Source organism: Epinephelus lanceolatus, chromosome 1 (assembly GCF_041903045.1).
Source record: "Epinephelus lanceolatus isolate andai-2023 chromosome 1, ASM4190304v1, whole genome shotgun sequence".
Lineage (NCBI taxonomy): Eukaryota > Metazoa > Chordata > Actinopteri > Perciformes > Serranidae > Epinephelus > Epinephelus lanceolatus.
Window position 1 is genome coordinate 50,079,604 of NC_135734.1, and position 24,674 is coordinate 50,104,277.

General features: G+C 42.3%; 2 protein-coding genes across 2 annotated transcripts; one reads left to right on the forward strand and one right to left on the reverse strand.

Moving 5' to 3' along the window:
* Positions 1–467: 467 nt before the first annotated feature.
* map1lc3a (microtubule-associated protein 1 light chain 3 alpha) lies at positions 468–13,460 on the forward strand. The gene is made up of 4 exons (XM_033627323.2): positions 468–665; positions 4,709–4,764; positions 7,714–7,820; positions 10,953–13,460. The coding sequence occupies exons 1-4, from the start codon at positions 626–628 to the stop codon at positions 11,113–11,115; spliced, it is 366 nt and encodes a 121-aa protein (XP_033483214.2). The 5' UTR covers positions 468–625; the 3' UTR covers positions 11,116–13,460.
* Positions 13,461–15,344: 1,884 nt separating this feature from the next.
* eif6 (eukaryotic translation initiation factor 6) lies at positions 15,345–24,302 on the reverse strand. Its single transcript, XM_033627194.2, has 7 exons — positions 24,150–24,302; positions 23,709–23,860; positions 21,792–21,877; positions 21,217–21,392; positions 19,645–19,821; positions 18,130–18,314; positions 15,345–16,488 (listed from the first exon to the last, which is right to left on the reverse strand). Exons 2-7 carry the CDS (start codon positions 23,813–23,815, stop codon positions 16,479–16,481), a joined length of 741 nt encoding a protein of 246 aa, XP_033483085.1. The 5' UTR covers positions 23,816–23,860; positions 24,150–24,302; the 3' UTR covers positions 15,345–16,478.
* Positions 24,303–24,674: the final 372 nt, after the last annotated feature.

Genomic DNA, 24,674 nt, shown 5'->3' on the forward strand with positions numbered 1-24,674 from the left:
TCGATAAGCGGTATCGATAAGAGTAGTAGTACCGTTAAAATCTTAACGATACCCATCCCTACTAAAAGATGTACAACACTATAACCAATTCCCAGAAAACGAGAGAAAGTCACGAGGGATCAAGGTAATAAAGTCGTGTTTAGTGTATTTGTGAAGCTGTGAAGGAGCAAACAGCCTGAGGGTCATGAGACTGTGAACTTTACAACAACAAAAAACACAGCCTGTATGTCAACTACTGGCTTAAGTCTTGCATCATTTCCTGTCAGAACCAAAAGACACAGCACTGAATTATTTAGAAAAGAAAAAGGTAGGTATAACACTCAAAGAATCATCAGCTCAGTGGTGACACTGATTAAATGACAGTGATAATAATAACAACAGTGTAATAATACACAAGCTCCGGAGTTAATAATTGGTGAACGTCCCCTTTAAAAGCCAGCGGGTGACGTCAGCGCCTCGGTTTACTTGCTTTGTTTGTCCTCGAGCTGTTTTGGCTTCAGACTGAGAGCAGAGACGACCGGAGACACTCAACCGAAGAACCCTCCAGTCTTTGTCGCCGAGTCGCGTTGGGAGCAGCTGAACTGCAGATTCATTAGATAACAACTGTGTAATTACTGTGACAGAGATGCCGTCCGACAGACCCTTCAAACAAAGGAGGACATTTGGTAAGAAACCACCAAGGTTTACAGCAGGATAAGCTAGGTAGTTAGCCGGCCTGCTAGCCACCTAGCTTACCCCGTCTGTTGACAAGTGTAGTTACATGTTGTTCACTTGTATGTTGTGTTATTGTAGCCGTTATAAACGTGTCACAGCTGGTTAAAACTCAGTGTCACGGCTCTGATTGTTAACGACATGGTGAGCTTCAGGGCTTCAAGTGTAAAGAGGACTCATTTCAGACAGATTTTTACTGCTAATGAAAGATGAAAAATAACATGTCAGATCTAACTAATTCCCATCGACGCTGTGCACACAGTGTCTTCCACCCTGTGGTTGATCTCTTTGGCTTCTAATGTTTAAAGGCCATCTGGGTCACTGTCACATTAGCTTGGCGAGCCTTGAAGCTACCAAGGCCTGCCACCACCAGCGTTTACACAACTGGTTAAGCTAGCCTGACTACACAGGCAGTAAAGGTTTAGTGTTTGCTCTAAAGGAAAACAACTTGTGCTGACACATTACCCCAGTACACGTGTTCAGTGATTTATGTGGTAATTTGATGCCAAACGACGGCCCCTGTGCAGGGAAGGGAGGAGCCCAGGCTGTGTCCATTGCATAATCTTGTTATACAAAGAAGTATGGGATAAGCTACAGTGTCACAGTGGATCGAGGGGAAAAAACTCAATTTACTGTGTCGTGTTCGGTTATAACCTCCTTATAAAGTCCTCACTGTCACCAGAGATAGTTTAAAAATCATATTTCAGAGTGACTAGATTTATCATGTGGTTCACTGCTGTTTGTCTTCTGGTACACTCTGTGTCACTTTGTCCACTTTATGGTATTGCATATCTATAAAATACCTCTACCAGAGTGAACAGATGTCAAGTTAACCAGGTGGACTGTTGAGCTTAATTTAGAGTTAACTACAGGGTTCTCACACACTGTTTGATCACTTTTCAAGGACCCATAATAACATTTCCAGGTATAATATAAATACAACTGTGTAGTATACTTAAATCCAGATGTTGATGATATTAACAGCTCCCAGTGAGTTGGAATAAAGGCTGAGAGACACCAAACTGACTTCAGAGAGCTAGCAAGGCAGAAGACCCCCTGCTGTGCCACCTGACATACAAGTTGCACATGAACACACTGCAAAGACAACAGCCAGTGGCAAACCAACATGCACGTACTGCACCTGCGTGAGAGGAAATAACTCTTGACACCAGCAGACGGCGGTCATCTGTAATCGTCATTCAAGAAGGGAACCTGATATGAAATTCTTGGTCGACTAAAGTCGCACATAATCTTCAACTAATCGATTAGTCGTGGGGAAAAAAAATCTGCACGTTATTTTTACTTATGCGATTGTGTGTCTGTGTCACTCTGCAGTTACACCTCCAAAACACTAGTTGGCGGTGGAGGACTGTGTTAAATGCTGTAAAGTTTAGTTGATTCAAAACACACATTAAACACACATTAAACACACATTAAACATGGCTTAATAGAGACAATTTCAAACACAAGTACATAAATCAGCTTCACTATAACTCGCAGCATTCACAAACACTAGTCTTTATCTGGACACATTTTCCCCACAAATACAACATGCTAATGTTATTAGTACAAGCCTATGGCATTTTACACTGTATAAGTTAGCCTAGCGTCTAGTGATCTTTTCCTTTTCTCATATAAAACCAGGGACAACAGCAACATTTAACAAAGGTAACGGCACATAATTCAGCTCCATTACAGCTCACAACATTCACAGACAAAACAACTGTCTTATACTGAACATGTTTTCCAAGCAAATACAACATGCTAACATTATTAGCGCCAGCCTATGGCATTTTACATTGTATAAATTAGCCTAGCAACTAGCGATCTTTCCCTTGTCTCATATGAAGCCAGGATAAATCGCGGGACTTCGGGATCCATGACCCTACATATTAAATCACACTGTTGCATTATTTTCTTCTTATTTAAACATATTCTATTTTAACTCTATTTAAACATAATTCCAGCTAACGGAAACATACGTTATGGTAAACTAAACACCACAAATGGATGCATATTAGAGCTACGGTATGTCACCAGCTGCAGAAAATTAATCTGTTGTTAGCTACATATTACATGGAAGGTTATTCACGAAAGAAACAGGTTCATTACACACAGCATAATGTCATGACTCATTCAAAACTTAAAAAGGATTTTATTAATTCCATGACGTCTCCCAGCCTGGAAAATGAAATGGTGGAATTCCATGAGCGTGGGAACGCTGTAACTTGAGTAATATCTTAACGCAGGTTCGCAGACGTACTTACAGTGATACCAAACAAACAAAGTGTATTATACTGTATGGAGCAAACATAGGACACAGAATGAGGGAGCATAAGGTCCTGTCTGGGTCTTGGCCCAAAGAATAATACTCCCTTTTTAAGATAGCAGGGACGACAGTCAGCCCTAAAGGCAGTTTATTTTAAAGAGGCAGATTCTCAAGAATTGGGTGGGACATTGACTGTTTTGATGCAAAGCCAGGGAGGAAATGACAGTGCAATACCTCAATTATGATAGCTTTCTGATTTGATTTGTTTAAATAGACTTTTATTGTAGCAGTTAGCACCGACCCTTCCCTTAGCTGGGGAAGAAAAACATCCCTAGACCTGAAACAAAGGAACCATTCACGCTTCACTGTGGCCCCTCAATGCCATCTGAGCTTTGAACCCTGCCAGTGTTAAGAAAAAAATACTGATGTTTTCTGGAATAGAGCTCCTCCTAACATCAGCGAGAGCAGTGTGTTGTAAAATAGTCAGGTGGTTACAAGATTGTAAAATGAAAGAGAGCAAAGCTGCAGGAGGAAAAGGCGACGTTCACACACAAATTATATGCAAAGTGGCGTATTATGTAAATTGAGTCCACACACAAAGAATCAAAACACACTTAGCAAAACCAGTTTGCATCAGTGCTACGAAGCTGGTCAAAGAATATGGATAGTTATAACAAAAGAAAAGACACACGCTGTAGTTATTTTTAAAGTAGGAGTTAGACTCTCTTTAAATCTTATTTGAAAAAAAAAAATAAAGATAGAGAAAAGTGTGAGAGAGTTTGCAGCTTTTACATTGAGGTTATATTTTAAAATAATTGATTTCAGTAAACTGCTACTTGTAATAATAAAATGGACGTGTAGTTGGTGACCAACATCACTCAATATGATTTTTTTTTTTTTGTTGTAAAAAACAAGTTGGTGTGTGTGTTCTGGAGTAAAGGGAAAAAGGCTGCAAAGCTAGGCGAAGTTACAGTTACCATTACAGTTGAGCTCTGCCTTTGTTGCTCAGTCAATGTAACGTTATTCTGACATCATTGCAAAGACATTTTTTGGCATCTGTTAATCAACTCAGAATCATAAAAGATACGAATCACAGTGCCCCAGGATGAGTCCTAAATCCTAAGAATAGTTCACGCAAATGCCTGGTAAGTGTATTAATGTGCAGCTGTGTCACTATACAGGCCCACCTATTTTAAAGTAGCCTACTTAAATGAAGTCATGGAAACGGGATAAAAATATGATAGAAAAGTTTTGAATATTCATTGATAAATTGTGTGGGAACCCTGTGTTTTTCTTATTTACAGATTTTCTTGTTTTGTTTGTCTTGTCCCAGGGGAAGGGTTATTACAGACCCTCAGCTTGGCACACAGCTCACACTTTTTATTTCTGTTGTGGTTATGTCTTTCTGTGTTATTCTAGCATTGACTATTCAGACTACAATGGGCTTCGAATAAACTGGATTTAATTTAATAAAAGACTACAAATAGTGACATGATTTCTGTACCAGTGACAAAGCTGCGATTCCCTCGCTGATTTTGGCTATTTCAGTTCAAAATGAGAAATGTATGCACACCCAGAGAGAACACTCCATGAAGGCATACTGTATTTCTATTTTGGGACAAAGAACAAACAAGCCTGGATGCATAATTTAGGAGCTCTGTTTAAAAGAAATGCTCTATTGTAAAGTCAGGCTTGCTGTTGACGAATTGTGTCTTTTGTTGCCCACAGCTGACCGGTGCAAAGAGGTCCAGCAGATCCGTGATCAGCACCCCAACAAGATCCCTGTAAGCTGCTGTTCACATCTGATTTCAACGCACCACACTTCATTTCTCTATAATGCACCAGCGTGCAGAGTGTGATCCATATTAAGGTGTCTGTGTGCACTGGCATGTAAATGTACCTGTGGTTACTGGATCGCAGGAAGCAGAAGGCAGAGTGTGAGGCAGAAGTTTAAAGTAGAGAGCAACACAAAAGTGAAGTCAATGAATCATTCGACAAAACTGAACGATTTATGCAAATAATGCTCGATCAGTTTATCAGTGATGATACATCAGCCTAATAATAACTGCATAAGCCAATATCAGTCAGTGTTGCTATTCAGTAAATTAAGATTCAGATTTGATTTTACTCACTGACTTTAATCTGGAATGAACTCTGTCTTTATGAGCTGACAACACACTTATAATACTTGACATAGGTTCACAAGCACGTTTATAAAACAGACTGTGATCAAAATAAAATGCAAAGACGGGGATGTTTCTACCCGTTGGAAAACAAACAGCTGCACAACATGTAAATGAAATTAAAATGAATAGCAGGGCTGTACGTTAATGTTTTGCACATAGCACTGGAGCCACAGAGGTTTGAAGGCAGCACAGGACACTAAACTGTAACATGAGTATAAATGTGTTAAGTAGTAGTACCTGTTTTCAACCTGGGGAAACAAGAACCTGGAATAATGATGTTATTCTACTGACCTACAGCAATAAATAGGCCTCCTCTTTTTTTTTAAACACTCACTCTGGACTTAAATCCATGTCAGGATATTTTTTTTATTTGTCAGGGTGTTGACAGGTTGTGATCTGAACTAGAGGGCTGCATTGCAACGCAAATCTTGTGGGAGCGGGCGGTTTGAACTTTGCTGCGGGCGGGAACAGGTGGCTAAAAAAACACTGCGGGATTGGGATGTAGCCTATAGCGACAGGATGGAGTTAACAAATGATGTGGAAAAGAAGCTTAAACAAGGTCTGAAGGCGCACTGAGCCCTCTACTTCCCAGCGCTCTCAAAGCTGGCGTGTTTCATCTTCAGCATCAGTGCGCCTTCAGAGCGGGCCTTTAGTGTCTGTGGGTGCATCTTGGAAGAGAGACGCACTGGATTGGGGCCGCAGTCAGTCAGCAACATTCTCTTCCTCTGCAACAATATTATGGCCAAGTGCTTCATTTGTTAAATTCGTTCGTTTCATTCGTTAACTTTGTTTATTTTATGTTATTTATTAGTGTTATTTGAGCCACTCACAGCCTACTCTCGTTGCTATTTGTTAATTACATAAAGAGGCGTGATGATGCCAGTGTTATTGAGCATAGGATTTATCTTTATCTCATTAATGTTTCTTATTCAGGTCTCTCTTAGAAAAGAGACCTTAACCTCAATCACTGCGTGATTATATAAAGGTAGAAAAATAAATAAAATACAGAGGAGGAGAATAGAACATGAAACAGCCTTTAGTTCATTAAAAACTAAATGAAAACAACGAAATAGGAGCGCTATTCCTGACCAGTGCGTCAAAAGACATGCAGACCAGGGAAATGAAACAAACAACCCCATGAATCTCTTTATTAATAACCTATTAATAAAATCCTGCGGGACGGGAGAAGACACAGAATCAATGCATCTCTATTATTGTGCAGGCATTAATTCTCAGAGTTTTGCGGGAGCAGGTGGGAGTGGAACACACACGTTGCGGTTGTGGGCGGTAATGGTCAGAAATTCAGCGGGAGCGGGCGGGAGCGGGATGAAGGAAACAGTCCCGTGCAGGGCTCTAATCTGAACCTCTGAGGTTACCCTGCTCTGGAGCAGGTCCTCTAACTCATCATGTAGAGCATGCGCCCCATGTTGGCTGAAGCGTTAGCAGCGGTCCAGGTTGATTCCAACTTGCGGCCATCCCGACTGTCTCTTCCCCTATTTCCTGTCACTCTCCAGCTAAAGGCGAAAAATATGAGCCAGCTTTGTCGTACAGTCCTCCAGATGGCTGTATTTTACAACCCCTTACTCTTTGTTTTTAAGCTAAGCTAAGCTAAGCTAACGGGCTGCTGGCTGTAGCGTTAAAACAGGACATTGTATAGGGCTGTGCCATATGTCCTGAAAATAATATTATGATATGATAAGCGTTAAAACAAATAAAAAGTCTGCTTAGTTGATATATTCACATCACTTTACTGTAATTCAGCCTTTTAAATGAGGAAAAAAAAAGTCATGCCATATCATGATACAACGGTATCCAAAATCTAAGACGACACATAGTCTGATATCTCAACAATTATATGATATCTTAATGTTGACCAGTCCCAAAAGTGTATTTCCCAAAATTACAAACTGTTCATTAAAGTGTAAACAGACAACCAGCTTGCCTTCCATTTTCCTCAGAGTCCAGCAGCATAGACACAGGACACAACATATTTTGTTTTCTACGGTTACTTCATTTGTTCCACCATACGCTATTTCCACTTCTGGGAATAGTAACTGCCAAGAACTTAAATTGATATTCTTTGGTAACTGAGGATAGCTACTGTTAGCAACCTGGGAAAACAAAAGCACCGTCCTCTTCCTGTTTTGTTTGCGCAAAGGTTGATGCACCTACTTTGTGCCGTAAATTGAGCCTTCATTTTCCTGTGAGATCACACCCGGTGGCTGACAGAACTGTAGAGTGAAAGCAAGGCTCACAGGGAACTAATTTAAACACAGATGGTGACATTATTCTCTTGCTGTTACACTGTGCAATCAGCATTTATTTCATAATGATAAGTCAAAGCTAAAGACTTGTTCCAATTTTAAGTTAACAACTATTAGTTTCAGCATCACAGACCTGTTAAATTACAGCTACTTCTGGCATGTACAGAACAAACAGCTACATGTGAAGACATTTAAACAGATAGCATAATGTATTTCCACACGTCTCTGATTGCAATGACTGTCATGGACGACGGACTGACTGGTTGTTTTGTGGCTGCTGCAGGTGATCATTGAGAGATATAAGGGAGAGAAGCAGCTGCCCGTTTTGGACAAGACCAAGTTCCTGGTGCCTGACCACGTCAACATGAGCGAGCTGGTCAAGATCATCAGGTAAACAAACACATCCTAAAGCTCATACCTGCTGTATGAGGTCACTGCACCAGCATTAACACAAACACACACACTGCAGGTTATTATAGGTTGCTGAACTGGATACCAGTGTAGGTTAAGTTCATTGAGGTGTATGTTTGGTATGTGCGTATATATTTGGAGCTGTCTCTCAGCAGTGAGTGCACTGGCAGTGTTTTACATACCATCAGAGTAAGATAAAATATGTGTGCGTATTTGGCAGCTTGCTGAGGCTGCAGTCGACCAGTTTGTTTACAGTCCTCAACGCTGCTTCACAGCCAAAGGGGTGAAAATCACTTTACATTCAGCCATAAAATAATGGGCCAATAAATTAAGATTTTACTGTCCTGCGGTGCAGAAATACCACCATATATCTGTGGGGGTCGACAGGATTGTTGATCATTATCAGTCTTAAATGCTGATGAGGCAGAAATATAAAAGGCACTTATTTTGGGGATGTAAATCAGCCATAAAAAGTCAATCTGACATTCATTTATCCAATTGCAATTTGTGCACAGTGGGCAAGGATCCCCTTTCTAGAGCTGAGAACGGTTGGGACCAAAGAGCATCGGCCCAAAAATGAAGGCTGGGGGTGGAAAGAGGAGACAGAGGAGGTGAAGCATGAGAGAAGTGAGATAGAAATGAGAGAGCAGAGGGACATGTGTGACTGCATTGATTCTGACATTGCATTCAGTCAACTAATACAAGTCTCAACACATAGAATCGAGCCAGTGCTGTAAATAAGTGAGGGTAAGTTCAGGTTCCGTGTGAAACCTGGTATACATTGTGTGATAGCAGGAGCAGAGGAAGTGAGTGTCTTTGTACCTGCAGGGCTCCAGACTGTGACTATTTAGTCACATTTCATGACCATGGAGCACCACTGTGACTTGCAAATATTATTAATATATTGACAAGCGAGCTGTTAGTTTGTTTCCAGCTTACAGTGAATAAATCATTACAGATTTAAAAGGCACTGCAGTGAGAGTTTGACTTAAAAAATTAATGTGTGAGCAGAGGAAGCGTGTCTTTGCACCTACAGGGCTCCAGACCGCGATTATTTAGTGCACGCATCATAGATATATGAATTAGAGAGCTGTTAGTGTGTTTCCAGCACTCAGTGAATAAGTCCTCATGTTTAAAGGCGCAGCAGCAACAGCTTAACTTAATGCTAACTGCGAACAACAACTGTTGACCGGAAGCTTCAAGTTCACAGCAAAACAAATCAACATTTTCTGCCCAAGATCAGCTGGGTGCTTCAAAATAAAAGCACCAGTGGTTCTACTTTAATTGATTTAATTTTAACAATTTGTTTATTAATTAACTGAATTACAACAGTATTTTATTTAGCTTAATTATAACCATAGCTACTTTGTTTAACTTAATTGTTATTGTAGCTCATTTAATAATTTTGGATTTTTGTAGCCGACAGTACTTTGGAGATTTCAGAATACTGCGATATATACCGTGTATCGCAGTATAACCCTAGAATATCATGATATTATTTTTAAGCTGTATCATTCAGCCCTAACCTCCACAGTGAACTTTTTCCCCACATTTCCAAATATTTGCTGTCTAATTATTTCTCAGATGTGAGGATTTGTTGCTATTCTTTTTTTTTTTCATCACTGTAAATGGAATATTTTTGTTTTTTGTAGTTTGTCGGACAAAACATGCAGTTTGAAGACGCGTACGAGTGCTGTGGGAAAATTAAATGGATATTTATAAGTGTTTCTAGATAAATTATTAAGACAATAAATGGCAGATCAATCAATAATGAAAACAGTAGTTAGCTGCTGTACTAATATTAAATGAGAACTGCAGCTTGTAAGAGAGGTTGTAGTCTGCGTATGTCTCGGCTGCTGATAATGGAAAAGGTCTCTTTTGACTGGACCTTGTAGAGTCAGTAGTTCCTGTCATTTTTGAGTCTGTTGCTTAAAGTTAAGTCCCTTCATTTACAAACTCCATTGTGTGACGCTGTTATCAAGAATATCTTAACATAAAAAAGAAGCAATAGTCAAATAAGCTTTAATTTCTGGAACACCAACAGTAAGTGCAGCCGACAGTGATGAACGTTAATTTACTGGAATTAGAGTAAAACCGTACCTTTTCATCCATCTATATCCTCCATTTTCACCATTAAAACATGGATGGTGGTGAATAAATGGACATTAATGAAAGCACACTAAGTGACAGGTGGCAGCTAGGTTGTTTAAGTAGGAGGCAGTGGTCTAAAATGAAAAGACCTCTGTACCCAGAAACTCTGCAGTTTAAAACAAAGCTTGACCCAAAGTCAGTGTGGTTAACATCAAACACTCACCTGCTGCAGACTGTGTGGCTGTAGTTTCATCCTTCATGGAGCATCATGGCTGAGGTCCGTTTTAATCCATGTTGGTGACAATGTTTTCTCAAACTCCTCCTGCAGCTTAATCCACTGCTCCAGATTACTTTTATACGTTTAATAAGTTCCAATCATATTTTAGAAAGAACATGTAGGAATGTGCAGGTTTCCTCTGTCGGTGTACACATGAGTTTAAAGACCAGTGTGTGTGTTGTTTGCACACATTAAAGCACCTGCCTGCTGCTCCGTCATTGGTCAGAACCTCTCTGTCCTTGCTCACTCATTGGCCACTGGTTCCCGGACATGTCACTAACACAGTCACTTCCTCAACCAACAAAGTACCAAGGTGCTTTATATTTGGCTAACGCAGCTCCTTGCCTCTTCATTCTTTGGGTGTCAGCAGAGATATGAGAGATGCATGGAGGAGACACGAGGATGAAGGTGTTGTGTTACCTCACAGGAAGTCCTCAATCCCTCCAGCAAAAATAAAATAAACATGGGGCGCTCCAATTGCAAAGAATCACAAAAATAAGATGGTGCTTGAGTGGAGCTGTTGACTAGAGCACTTGTTGGGGTACATGCTGCCCTGTCAGGTCCAGAAGAGTTGCATACTCGGTAGCGACAATACAAGAGAGTATGGTTGTGTTTTCAGAATTTTGGCATCAGCTTGGTACCAAACTATCAGTTCTTAAAACATCTCTAACACTAGCTTGCAATGATACCTCCTTAACTTCTCTCTTCCTTTCTCTCTTATTACTTCCCGCCCCTCCACACAGGCGTCGGCTGCAGCTGAACCCCACGCAGGCCTTCTTCCTGCTGGTCAACCAGCACAGTATGGTGTCAGTGTCCACACCCATCTCTGAGATCTACGAGCAGGAGAGAGACGAGGACGGCTTCCTCTACATGGTCTACGCCTCGCAGGAGACCTTCGGCTGCTAGGGAGGGGGAGGGGAGGGAGAGTGGGACATCTTGAGGTGCTGGGAGGACGGTGGGAGAGAGGGTGAGGGGAAAAGAGGAGGTACATGGTGTCACAACCGACCAGAAATCACCAAACTCCATGATTTTCTCCACTTTGTTGCATTGCAGGCCCACGTAGCAGCACCCGTCAGTCCGTGTACAGACACCCCTCGTCCCTCTCTCTGTCGTAGTCGAGCACCCTCTTCATATTGGTCAGTACAACACTAGCTACAAAAGCCAGAGGACATCCTGTGTGTCTCTCCTGCCCTCAGAGTTAGAATCATACCTGTGATAGCTCCAAGTGTTTCTAGTTTGATTTTCCCTCATGTTCTTTTGGTCCCACCCCGACTGAGTTCTCTTATTTTGAAAAGGTGGGACAAACCAACCAATGAGTTTGGAATCTGCGAGTAAACTCTTCATCCTTAAAACTACATGTGTATTAGACAAGCTAAACTTGAAACCAGGCAGTCGCTTGCAAGCCGGTCAGAGTTCAGGATGTAATTTGAAGCTGGGTTGATGAAGTCACTGACACTGCTCAGAGTTGAAACCCTCTGACATGTACCCGGGTGAAAACACTGCACAGCCAGGGTCATAACTCTGCAGCAGTCTGCTGTGTCAGTCTATATTCTCGTCATCGCAGCAGCAGCAGTACAAACTAGAAGATAGGTCGGTAGTGATTTTTACCTTTTTAACTTTTTTAACTCACATTTTAGTTTTTTAATTATCGTCTTATGTTTGACATATTTAGCTGTAGTTTATTTTGTGTTACGTAGCTAGTTTGTTTGAATCATACATGTACCGTCAGCCTGAAGCTCAACTTGCCAACTCGCCACTGGCTACCGAGTAGCTGACAATCAGGCTAAAAAAAAAAAAAAGACTGTAATAAATTATTAGCATTTTACACGTGCAATATTTATCCCCTCTCACGCCCTCGCAGGGTCACACACTTTAAATGACACAAGCAGTGATGTCAGGTAACGCAACACTACAACGCTACTGTCATGTAACTAACAGGTCGGTCAGAAGAGAAGTTAGCATCACACGCTGCTACGTCCTGTCAGCAAGGTCAACAGCACGTTAACTAACACACTGGAGTTAATGTGTTTTTGCCCCGTAAGCACAACAAACCCAGAGCATCACTACTCACCTGTCTTCCTGCACAAGACCCCGCCCCCCTCGTCATTTAACCACACACACATTTAACATCATAAACAGCCAGTCAGGTGAAGCAGATTCAAAGGCCTATCCAGTAGATTTTAGTCTGTGCAAACATGAGACGTGCACCGCCCCAACAGTCGTGAAGTTAGATGCTTACTTTTGGTTCAGAGGGATTGTGCTCAAAAGAAAACATGATGAATATTAAATCTGACAATATTTGGAGACGAGCAATTATCTCGCTTGAAACTGACACTGTTGGTTTGGATCAGCAGCACAGGAGGGGACGCCGTCTCCACACGGGGAGGATTACATGATGTTTTGGTCTTAACACACTGTGATTTTTATTTCCGTTTTATTTCTGTCTGGCAAGCGCAGACGGCGAAGCGCCAATAAAACGACTGCATTTTGTATACTGAGCAGAGCTGACGCAGCCCCGTCCTCGGCAGCAGGTCATCAAATCCCAGTAAAGCTTTTCAGCTGAGGCGAGGTGAAATAAGGCCTCGCTTTGATATCACGTCTCCCCCTGCGAGGGCGGCGTCCCCTCACGGCCTCGTGTTACACAGCTTGTAAGAACACCACGTGTGTCATGGTAGCATAGACTCAAGCATTAGACATAATAAAATGTATTTAATGTCGGAAATGAATGAGCTTCTTTTGCACATAAATTAATACGAATATAAAAAAGAGTTGGCATAGAATTTTTTTAGGAATTACTGTATCTATATAACAATTATCTCTTCTTTTTGTATCTGCTCCTCTTCTCCAGAGCACTGCTGCTCTCTACCTGTATGTTCGTCTGTCTGCCTTTGTTTAATGAGACTTTATAGACAGAAGGTTGTGATGCACTACAGACCTTGCATGTTCTGACTTTTTTTTTTATAAATGTATATTGATTTTACGCGATAGATATAATTGTATTGTTTAATATAGAAAAAGTCTTTTTAGATGTTTCCCAAACCAAAAACTGAAAATAAGTGTATGTGTATGTTTGAAACAAACAAACAAACAAAAATGTGTGCGTATAAACGATCATATAATCGAGCTGTATTACAAAGTGTGTTTTTCTTTAGGCTTTCTGACATGGTCACTATTTGGAGGGGTGTATATAGACGCATTGCTACAACCTTATTCAAAGCATTTGCCAATAAATAAAAAAGTTGCCTTTAAAATATTTATTCTTGCCTTTTTTCCTGTTTTGCACTGATGAGGCAGTTAAGGCGCTTCATATGCTCACCAGCCACTTTATTAGGTACACCTTTCTAGTACCAGGTTGGACCCTTTTTAATTCTTGGTGGCACAGACTCAACAAGGTGCTGGAAACATTCCTCAGAGATGTTGGTCCATATTGACATGATGACATCACACAGTTGATCCATGATGAGAATCTCCCGTTCCAGCACATCCCAAAGGTGCTCTATTGGACTGAGATCTGGTGACTGTGGAGGCCATTGGAGTACAGTGAACTCATTGTCATGTTTGAGATGGTGTGAGCTTTGTGACATGGTGCGTTATCCTGCTGGAAGTAGCCATCAGAAGATGGGTACACTGTGGTCATAAAGGGATGGACATGCTCAGCAACAATACTCAGGTAGGCTGTGGTGTTTAAACCATGCTCAGTTGGTACTAAGAAAATCTCCCCCACACCATTACACCACCAGCAGCAGCCTGAAGCGTTGATACAAGGCAGGATGGATCCATGCTTCCATCTGAATGTGGTTTTTCCAATCTTCTATTGTCCTGTTTTGGTGAGAAAACCCGTGTGAATTGTAGCCTCAGTTTCCTGTTGTTAGCTGACAGGAGTGGCACCTGGTGTGGTCTTCTGCTGCTGTAGCCCATCTGCTTCAAGGTTGGACGCGTTGGTCCAAATTACTGGTTGGTTAAATTATGTCTCCAATGTACCAGTAGATGACACTAGAGACCAGCAGACATTAGTGCAGGCTCTAGGATGTGGTGGATAAAGTTTCCAGAGCCTTTAGTTTAGTAAAGAATCAATACATGAATGTAAACATGTTTCATGTTAGTTTTTCTTGTTTTATTTTTAAACAAAACATTTTTACTTGATATTATGATTTCAGGTTAGTGCTGCCTCCACCTCTGATAAAATGATTAAAAGTACGGTATCTCCTGAGATGTAGTTGAAAGAAGAGCATAACATGGAAAAACTTAATTACAGTACTTTAGTAAATGTACTCAGTTACTTTCCAACATTGTCTCCACACATTATTGACAATATTTAACAACCTTAAGCACTGCAACATCTGTATGCTGCAATCCATTCTAAGAAAATACACTTTTTAATCCCCAAAGCAAACTTCAAACTGGCACCTCTCCAGCTACCAGTCCAAGCCCCATATTTGGTCTGTAGGGAGACACCAGCAACTCTCTGGTTCCCAAGTCAAGTCCATAGTGAGAGAGCTACTGCCGTCCTTCTGATCTGATCTGGGGCCTAGTGCTAAGAGTTTCCCATAGTAACGAAAATCTAATAAAATTCTTAGAAATGTGACGTTTTCTTAGAGTTCCTCCTTAAAGTTAAGACTACATTCGGTCCTTGTAAAGATAAACAGTATTCACAGAACATCTCAGACCTTAAAAGAGCTCCTAAGGTGACTGTTAGGAGCAGGGAGGAGGACTTTAAGAGGTTTCAGGTTCAGGAGAGAAAATGGTGGAAACACAAAGAGGTCAGAGAAATATACTCCAAACACTGCATGACAGTGAGTTAATGAAATGCAACAGATGAGATCGTGCAGGGAGAATATTTGTGATCACTCGCACACATCTCCCACCAAACGCTTTAACGCCAGAAATAAAATGATCACAACACTGTCACAGTCCATCTCATGTCCACTGGGTGTCCTCACACTTTACAGGCTCACTCAAGGACAACCAATCACATCTGTTAAAAGAATGCATCACACACACCGAAGAACTTTCTGAAATCACTCTAAAGCTTGGACTCCTTACTGAAAACTTTTAGTTTAAGTTAGAAGCTCTCTGAGTGTCTCAGTATGGCCCCTGACTCTGACCCCACTGTGACACAAAAGAACACAAACAGATAAAAAGAGGGCGATTTATTTTATTTTACAGACAGACGAGACTGTTCGTTCAGAAATATCAACCATGTTTACACTTCACCAGGTTTTGATTTGTTACACAAAGACTCAAGTAAGAAATGTCACACCTGGTGCAGTTTGTATCTGAATCTCATTTCATACAGTCTGACGGAAACATGCGTTGCATCTTTTTTTCCTGTGTCAGCATTACAAACCAGAACACGGACACATCACACTCCACCTGTGTTCCATACTGCATGCTGTGCGTTACCAGTTTGTCGGACTAAACTATAGAATCAAGTGATTTCAGACCTTAAAAGCTGAAGCGCACATTCAGACGAAGCATCACTCTAAAACCTTCAATAACGTCCTCACTTTTAAATTAGTGTCTCATCTTTGCCTTCTACACTTAAATGGACAGATGCAACCGTGACTTACATTCTTCAAGCATCAGAAACATGTTGGTGATACAGTTGGTGGTGTGAGGTGTGTTGATGGGAATCCTTTACAGCTGCAGGAGACACAGTGAGAAACCAAAACCAGTTTCCTGGCTGACTTTAAGTGAAAAGCAATCAACTGTCTCCCAGTTAAGGTTTCAGAATAACATGCAGAACAAACGGCTGCTACTTCAGAGTTCAGTTGTTTTCTAATGGTGACTTTTTCATGATGCAGGCACAGAAATTAAGTACATTTTTTAATTCATTTTATCACAGCCTCGGCCACTTTAATCTAACTAAGCAGGGAGAAAACATTAAATGTAATTTCTCCCTGTTAGGTTAAAATAAATTCAAATCAGTGCCACAAAGGCTGAAATATCTGATTCCTTAACTTGGGTGTAACTCAGCCTTGTCTCAATATTTCTGCACAGTAATAACAAACTACCATCACACGTCTCCACCCGTCGCAGTCAACATCAGAGGAGAGTCGGTGGATGTTTCTTTTCAGAGTTAGAAAGATTAAATTCTTAAAAAAGGTACAAATGATGACTGTAATATGTCGGCAGGTGTGACAGTGAAGTGTACTGTGACGGAGGAGGTGTTCTTAGGTCGAGAAATGAGGTCCAGCAGCTTCTTGTCTTCATGTGAGACCAGGTGAATCACAGCGGAGCTCTTCACCGGTGAAGACAGCAGAGGTGACTTACGCCATGCTAATGGAAACAGAGCAGAGGAGAGAGGATGGTTGAGATCACAGGGCAGCAACATTTAACCGCTCACTGTTCCTACTGTGACGCTGCTGTCTGACCTAGAGTGGTCTCCTTTGGTCCGAATCAGGGACTCATGTTGTTCCAAAGTTGTATAATTGCCTAGAGTTGGTTGGTGTTCTCACGGCAGCATTTACAAGCGGACCAGATCAAACGCCTTGTGTGAGAAAGCTGCTCTTGATTGGTCAGAATTTCCATGTGGGAAAAATCCAGGAAGTAAAGCAAACGTTGAAGAAGAGTACACTTGCAAGATAAATGTGACACTTTCTAATGTCACAATGGAGGGACAACTACGCAGGTTGATTTTAGCGCTGCTCATCGTGGACTATATTGCTGTCATTGTTCATTTTAGTCAAACCATACAGTTTGAAAACGAGGCGCGGCTCCAACTAGAAAACAATGTTTTGATGCATTGGATGTGCTGAATGTGCATATTAAGGCAGTACAGGAGGAGGTGCACATTAATAATCCTCCAGGACTGTAACATGCTCATGTTTAACCCAAACAATGTGTCATGTGACTGCAGTTGCTTCACATCCAGGTCAGAACACCTTCTCACCACAAACCAACCGCACCAGAGTTCCTTTGGAACCGGACTGAGACCACCTCTTCAAGAACGTCTCGATACGGTTGTTTTGGTGTGTTCACACCTGCACAAACAAACCGCACTGAGGGGGCAAACAAATTAGGACATCAGGGGTAGGGAGGAAACTGGGAGATGAACTGTCCTTCAAAATGAATCAATTTCACAGAGAGTGCAGGGAGGCAGACGATACACCGATGCTGGATTCTTATTCACATGAACATCAAAACCAAAACTGAAAATATGCTGAGTCAGGTGATAAATCTTTGAGGGTTCCTCACAGAATAAACAAACTGGATGTGACTGGATGTTCCTCAGTGAGCTTTAGAGGTGCTGGATGGTGGAATACTTTTGGACAGAGCCAGGCTGGCTGTTTGCAGTCTTTATGCTGAGCTAAGCTAACCAGCTGTAGCATCATGATTAAGAAGAAGAAGAGGAGGAGGAAGAATACATCTACCAGACAATAAATGTCTTACCTCTAATTTTATAATCAATAAAAAAATCCTCTTCAGTAAACTTGCAGAAACAACAAATGTGGCGTCCAGGAGACGTTCAGTGTGACGCAACATTACTGTAGTACTGACACAAATTAAGTTAAACTACGCTGCTAGCGCTGAGCAGTTACGAAATGAACAGATGGTAGCCAGTGTGTGTGTATGTGTGTGTGTGTATCTATCACACAACTGCAGAAACACCTTATTCAGGCTGTGAGAAAGATGAAAAGCATCTCAGACGGTAATTTTATACAGTGTGTGTGTGTTGGCGTGTAAGTGAGGAGCTGTGTGTGATGAGAGTGTTAATGAGTCAGTCTGTCCCACACGTGTTGCGAAGGATGCGTGTTACAATCATTTCAGCAGTAAGATGTGGGTCAAATCAAATCTGGGTTGTTACGAATTAACTCTGAGTTCATTAAACGAACTCCTTCAGCTGAATATGTGAGATAATGTTTACAGCTCGTACACTGGAGTGAAGATGATGATGATGATGATGTGTGTGTTAGTCACCTGTCGATGAGCGAGTCTCTCATGCTGGTGGCGATGGCGGAGGGCTGTGCTGAGTCGCTGAGTCTGAAGACGCTCTCGATGACCGACAGCTCGGTGCTGGTGGTGTCCAGGCCGCAGAACGCGCACCAGTCGTTGACCACCATCCCCGCCGCGATCACCTCACTGCCTCTGTTCACCGTGCCGGCCTGAACAGGAAGTTGGGGGCAAAATTTCACTCAGTCTCACAGAATAAACTCTTAGCTTCTACTGTTGATGGATAGAGAACATGTGCCGTCTCCCGTCTGTGCAGAACTGATCTTTATCTCAGGACTCCATGACGCCGTCTCTAAGGTTGCTCTGTGATGTTGTTCTGCTTCAGCATTCACAACCAATCAACTACAAGCACCACGAGCACTTTCATTCACCACGACCATTCACAGCTGTGAGGGACCACAGACTGTACAAAATAATAGATGTAGCCAACGTGACGTCACCCATTGGTTTTATACACTCCCATTTTGAAGCCTCGAGTTCTGCATTTCCGCCGCCATCTTGGTTTTTTGGAGCCACAAGTGACCATATATGGATGGGATCACACCTCTCTGAGCTTCCACGCAACGAGGAAACCTTTAATGCCAAGTTCAGACCAAAGATTCACGACGAGACTAATTCGCTTTAAAAAACTGCAAAGAAAAGTTGTTTTGAAGCCTCGAGTTCGGGATTTCAGCTGTCACCATCTTGGTTTTTTGGGGACAGATGTGACCATATTTGGACGCGAGGCTGGAGGTGTAGAGGAGCGAAGGGTGAATCTGACTCACAGAGCCGCTACAAAGTCCCTTCTTTATGCCTCCTTTTCTTTAAATAAACATAAAACATACACGTCGACGGCACTTTATAAAAAACAACAACGGCATTAATGTGACAGTACCAATCACTTCCTGTCCCTGTTATATGGCGGCTGATCTCGTCCTCTGCTCAGAGAGTAAGGAGCTCCTGCACCTTATTGTTTTCCCACTATGCAGACATTTACTGCCACTGTATTTTGTCTTAGAGTTAGCTGCTAACTGCTAACAGTGTCTTTTTACATCTCCTGTCATGGGTCACATTTATCTGCTGGTTTCACAGCCTCACACTGAACGACAGATACAATCTAAATAGCACAGATAACTCGGCTCAGTTAACCTCCTCTACCCGTCAATCATCACTGGGCTTGGGCCCTGCTGTGATAGTTTCTACTCGCCATGGAGCTCCAGGGTCAGCCTCCCAGATTCAGGGCACTGTGGCGGCTCCACAGAGCTCCATTGCCAGTGTTGTATCAAAGTCTGTTCCCCCATCAGACAGTGTTTCCCTCTTGTCCCTCAGTGGTTAGGGTTAGGGTTAGAGAGAGGGTTTACCTGACCAACTACGCAGTGCCTCCACCTCCTGACTGAACCTGGCGTTCTCACCCACATGTGCTCTCAGATACTGTGGATTATTTAATGTGAAACAGTTCTCAGTAGTACTGACGTAATTCAGTCAGTATCCATCCCTACTCACCACGAGGGGAACTTGTAGCAGAGACGACAGCTCGTCCTGGTCTTCTATAGACGTCTTTGGGTGGACGAGGCCTCCCTGGTTGCTGAACGCGCAGTAGGAGCCGACCAGGACCTGTTCTGCGACCGTCTGACGGAAAACCTCCACCTTCAGAGTGTCTGCAAGGATCTCCTCTGTCTCCTAGATGAAGGGGGGAGAGCATGAGTCAAATTACACAGAACTTCACCTGATGACAGAGAGATCATCTGCAGCTTTACTGTTTATTTCTTTTTATTACAACTGCATCTGAACTGGAGCTCAATCATTCATTTATTTGACTCGGCCACGAACAGTTTAGGTTATCAAAGAAATCACAGTTTACTAGAACCCAAATGGACTTCTCTCAGTCTGTAGCCTCATTGACACCACCGCTTCAAGGCAGGTGTTTCCAGTCTTTAGTCTGACTCGTCTGTATAAAAAGGTACAACCACAGAACCGAGGGGCGGAGTTGTCTCGCCTCTAAGAGGGCACTGGAGGTAGTAACAGCACCAAAATGACCGTCTGTGTAAAAGGGACAGCTGGCAGGATGGGACCATTGATGGGACAGGTGTGACGTTTTGATGACACGGTATGTGTGCGACCCACCACAAGACTTTTTTTTAAAGATTTTTTTGGGCATTTTTGCCTTTAGAGATAGGACAGCTAAGCATGAAGGGGGGAGAGAGAGAGAGGGGTAATGACATGCAGCAAAGGGCCACAGGCTGGAGTCGAACCTGGGCCGCTGCTGCAACAGCCTTGTACATGGGGCGCCTGCTCTATCCACTAAGCCACCGACGCCCCAACTGCAAGACATTTTAAAAGCAGCTAACAGCAGTTAGCAGCTAACTCAGAAAAGAACAGCAGCTGAAAATTGAAGAAACAATGAGGTCAGGGAGCTCCTTACCCTCCGAGCAGAGGACGAGATCAGCCACCATTTAACAGAGATGGTAAATTATTGTCACTGTCATCTGTTTGAGGCTCAGTTTATGTGACGTATCGTAACATATTGTGGGTCAGAGGAGCCAGAAAAGCACGCTGACTTACAAACTGCAAAATTGGACCGGATGTAGAACATCCTGGTATTTTTAGCGTACTGCATTTGACATGCTCTGTATTGGGACATACAGCATCTCTCTCTAGCATGCTATATAGTATGGTAATATGAGTATTGGAATGCACAGGTGTTGTCGTGACCACCACAGAGGGCCCGCCTCTCAAATCGTCGTATTGGACAATGGGGAAAAAAGTGGAGATGACGTGAGCGCTTTTTCACTCTGAGTTCAAGTTTTTACAACCTGACGAGCTCAGGGCGCTCTGGGAAAAAAAACCCGCCAGGCACCTTGTTGCAAAAACAGCAAGAAAAAAACTTCATTCTCATTAATAACAATTCCAAAAAGCTTCCTGTGTGATCAGGGCCTTTGTCACTGTGTCAGAGTTTTGTGAAAGCACCACTAGTCAACTCCACAATATTGTTATCATGTCATTATTGTTACACGGTCAGTCATTATGAACGTCTCTTCAGGTACAACTGTCAGTGTGTGTGTGTTTGTCACTCACCCTGTCGAGGTCGGGATGGACCAGCGCTACGTAGTCGTTGCAGGCGACGACGTTACCGAGAGCAGACAGCCTCTCCTCGACTCTCTGGATCCTCACTGTATCTGGCAGACTGTTTCTGATGTGCTGCAGCTCCTGATCTGTCGTGCTGTTGGGCACCAAAAGACCGTGACGGTTTCCTGATGACAGCACAGACAGAAAGTGATCAGGAACACTGACGTGTCTGTGTCGGTGGGTTTCTTTAAGATGACATGCCTCAAGAGGCTGACTGGAATAAATTAAGTACAAACAGTTTCCAAAGATTTGGCTTGTGTTTCTGTTTGAGCCGTTGTGTTGATGGGAAGAGAAGAAAAGAGGAGTGCGGCCAATGTGTTTTAAAACCGGGAAAAAGTGAGAAAAAACAAAGAAAGATCAAAATCACAGGATGAAAGAAAGAAAGGTGTTGTTGTAAAGGATCAATGTGCTATAAAGACTTCCAGCAGCCAGATGAAAGAGAAAACAGACCTAAGAAGTGTGTGTGATTGTGTGTGTGTGTGTGTGTGTGTGTGTGTGTGTGTGTGGTCCAGATTGTTACTCACCCACACACATCCTCCCTATGATGCGACAGCCTGCTATGGAAGCGTGAACCACTGGGATGGTTTCTGACAGTTCCCCCTCGAACACACTGCAGTCACACAAACAACAGCCTGTCACTACTTTCAGCTCTGCATGGAAACCGACCAGCGATGAACTGGACTGGCTGTTCGTTCCTGAGCCAGCTGTCGATACACAACTCATCCAAAAGACAACGGAGCCATTTACAAAAAATCTTCTCACAACTTGTTTGACTTTTGTTTGACTAAACTGCTGATGGGACGATGCTTCTTGAGCAGCATGAGTCAGTTCAAAACATTGGTTACATTTAACAGAGGGTTTCATGCTGGATCACTAACGTGCTGAAGGGGGTTTATACTTAGTCATAAACTGCACATGTGGCCGACTCCATTGTGAGCATTTATACTTGTGCGCTGGTGTGTCTGTGTCACTCTGCAGTTACACCTGCAAAACACTAGTTGGTGGTGGGGTTTCTGTGAAGTGCTGTAAAGTTTAGTTGATTCAAAACACACGTTAAACACACATTAAACACACATTAAACATGGATTAATAGCGACAATTTCAAACACAAATCAGCTTCACTATAACTCGCAGCATTCACAGACAAACACTTGTCTTTATCTGGACACATTTTCCCCACAGATACAACGTGCTAACGTTATTAGCATAAGCCTATGGCATTTTACATTGTATTTATTAGCCCAGCAGCTAGCAGACTTTTCCTCTCCTCATATTAAACCAGGGACAACAGCAACATTTAACAAAGGTAACGTTACAAAATTCAGCTCCATTACAACTCACAAGGTTCACTGACAAAACAACTGTCTTATACTAAACACGTTTTCCAAACTAATACAACATGCTAACGTTATTAGCACAAGCCTATGGCCTTTTACATTGTATAAATTAGCCTAGCGATGAGTGGAGATTTCCTCTGCTCATATGAAGCCAGGATAAATCACACACAAGACTTAAAATGCTATTTTAGTGGAGGCTTTATTGTCTTCACAATTTATTGTTTCTTATCTGTGAAATTAAAGTAAATCAAAGCTTTGTTTCCACTGAGGGAAATGGTTTCAGCTTACAGAGACAGGAGGTCTGTGTCGCTGCCACATGTAGTGACATTTCTGGGGAGGTGCACGTCAGGCTACAGCGTAGGGCACACTACATAGACGCAGAGCCTACACCGTAGATATGGTGCTAATTCAACGCAGAAGTATAAATTCTGCATGAATTTCAAAGAGGATCCCAACAAATAATTAAATGTATGGAATCATGTTCTATCTGGTACGTATGTTGTGTGTGGAAAAAGGAAATGAACAGAAAGGAAAAGTGACAAGAATTGGGTGAGTTCAAGTTTAATGTGTTTAATTTAAGAAGAAAACAAAATCCATTCTATTGCTATTTATTATTGTAATCCATTGTGTCTGTAAACAGTCGCTGGGTCTGTCAGGATGGAGACACTCGCTGTAATGTGACCGACAATATTTAAGACTTTTAGAGGCCTTATATTAAGAAACTTTAAGACTTTTTAGAGACCTGCAGACATCCTGTTTGCAGTTGATGTTTTCAGTTCTCGTGCATTATTGTGTTCTGGTTTTATACCTGCAGTTGTATCACACTGTGTTGTTATATTAAGTATTAAAGAGAAACCTTTGTCATTAAGATGACACACCTCATCTTACATAAAGTCAGAGATTACCCTGTGATGACATCAGCCACGGAGGTTCAGGTCCGATCACAGCAGCAGAAGCTAATTTAGCCTCAGTGCTACACAAACAGACTGAACCAAGCTAACACACACACACACACACACACACACACACACACACACACACACACACACACGTTTAAACTCCATTAAACTTCAGTGCCACGTGTATTAAAAGGCAACACTTCACCTGTAGAAGTTCTCCGAGCCGGCGACAGCCACCAGACAGTATGTGTTGGTGAGTTTGGCGAAGCAGCCGATCTCGTTGTTTTTCTCAAACGATGCTCTCACAGCCATGATGATGATGATGATGGTGATGAGGAGGAGGGTTAACTTCGGATCCTGAAACAGCACGGAGTCTTTAAAACACTGGTCTTTGATCACACTCACGAGCTGCTGCTGATCACATCACACACTGAGTCTGTTCATCAAATCATTTACGAGCTGAGCGGCTGTGACAGTTCAGCAGCTCCTACCGAAGCTAACCGGCTAACGTTAGCTAGCTCTCAGAAGTTTACCGCTCAGCAGCCGGAAATGAAAACGTTTCCTCCACAGGCAGCTTCGACACAAAACACACTGGTGGTCGTTTTTAAATGGCTCCTGATATTCAGTGTAAAGGAGGTAAAGTTACCTGGGTACAGCTCGTGGCCTCCCAACATGCGTGGTGATTCCCTTCGACCACACGTGTTCACTTCCGCCTCGGGGGGTCAACGCGATGACGTAAACGTACCGTGCGTTATATCACCAATCAGGTCACAGTGAAGAGTTCAGAGGGAAACCACACAGCACTGTGTCTGTAAGCCACAGAGTTTATAATGAATTTAAAAGCAACGAAGAATGAATAATAACAATAATAATAATAATAATAATAATAATAATTTCTTTGCTTATGCTGTTGTTCAGTTTTTAATATTCAGCCTTCACCTTCTCCCCACATGCTTGTGTACACAGTACTCCTGTCTATTCTTTACTTCTTTTCTTTTTTACTTTACTTTTTCTTTGTAATATGGAAAAGTACAACTGCCAAGCCAGATGGAAAAAAAGCCCAAACAAAACAAAAACCTAATAATAACTAGTCCATACCCATTGAGTGCACAGGTGCCCACGTACAGTTTCACATGGTGTGTGTTTGGGATACAGGTCATAGGAAGTTGCA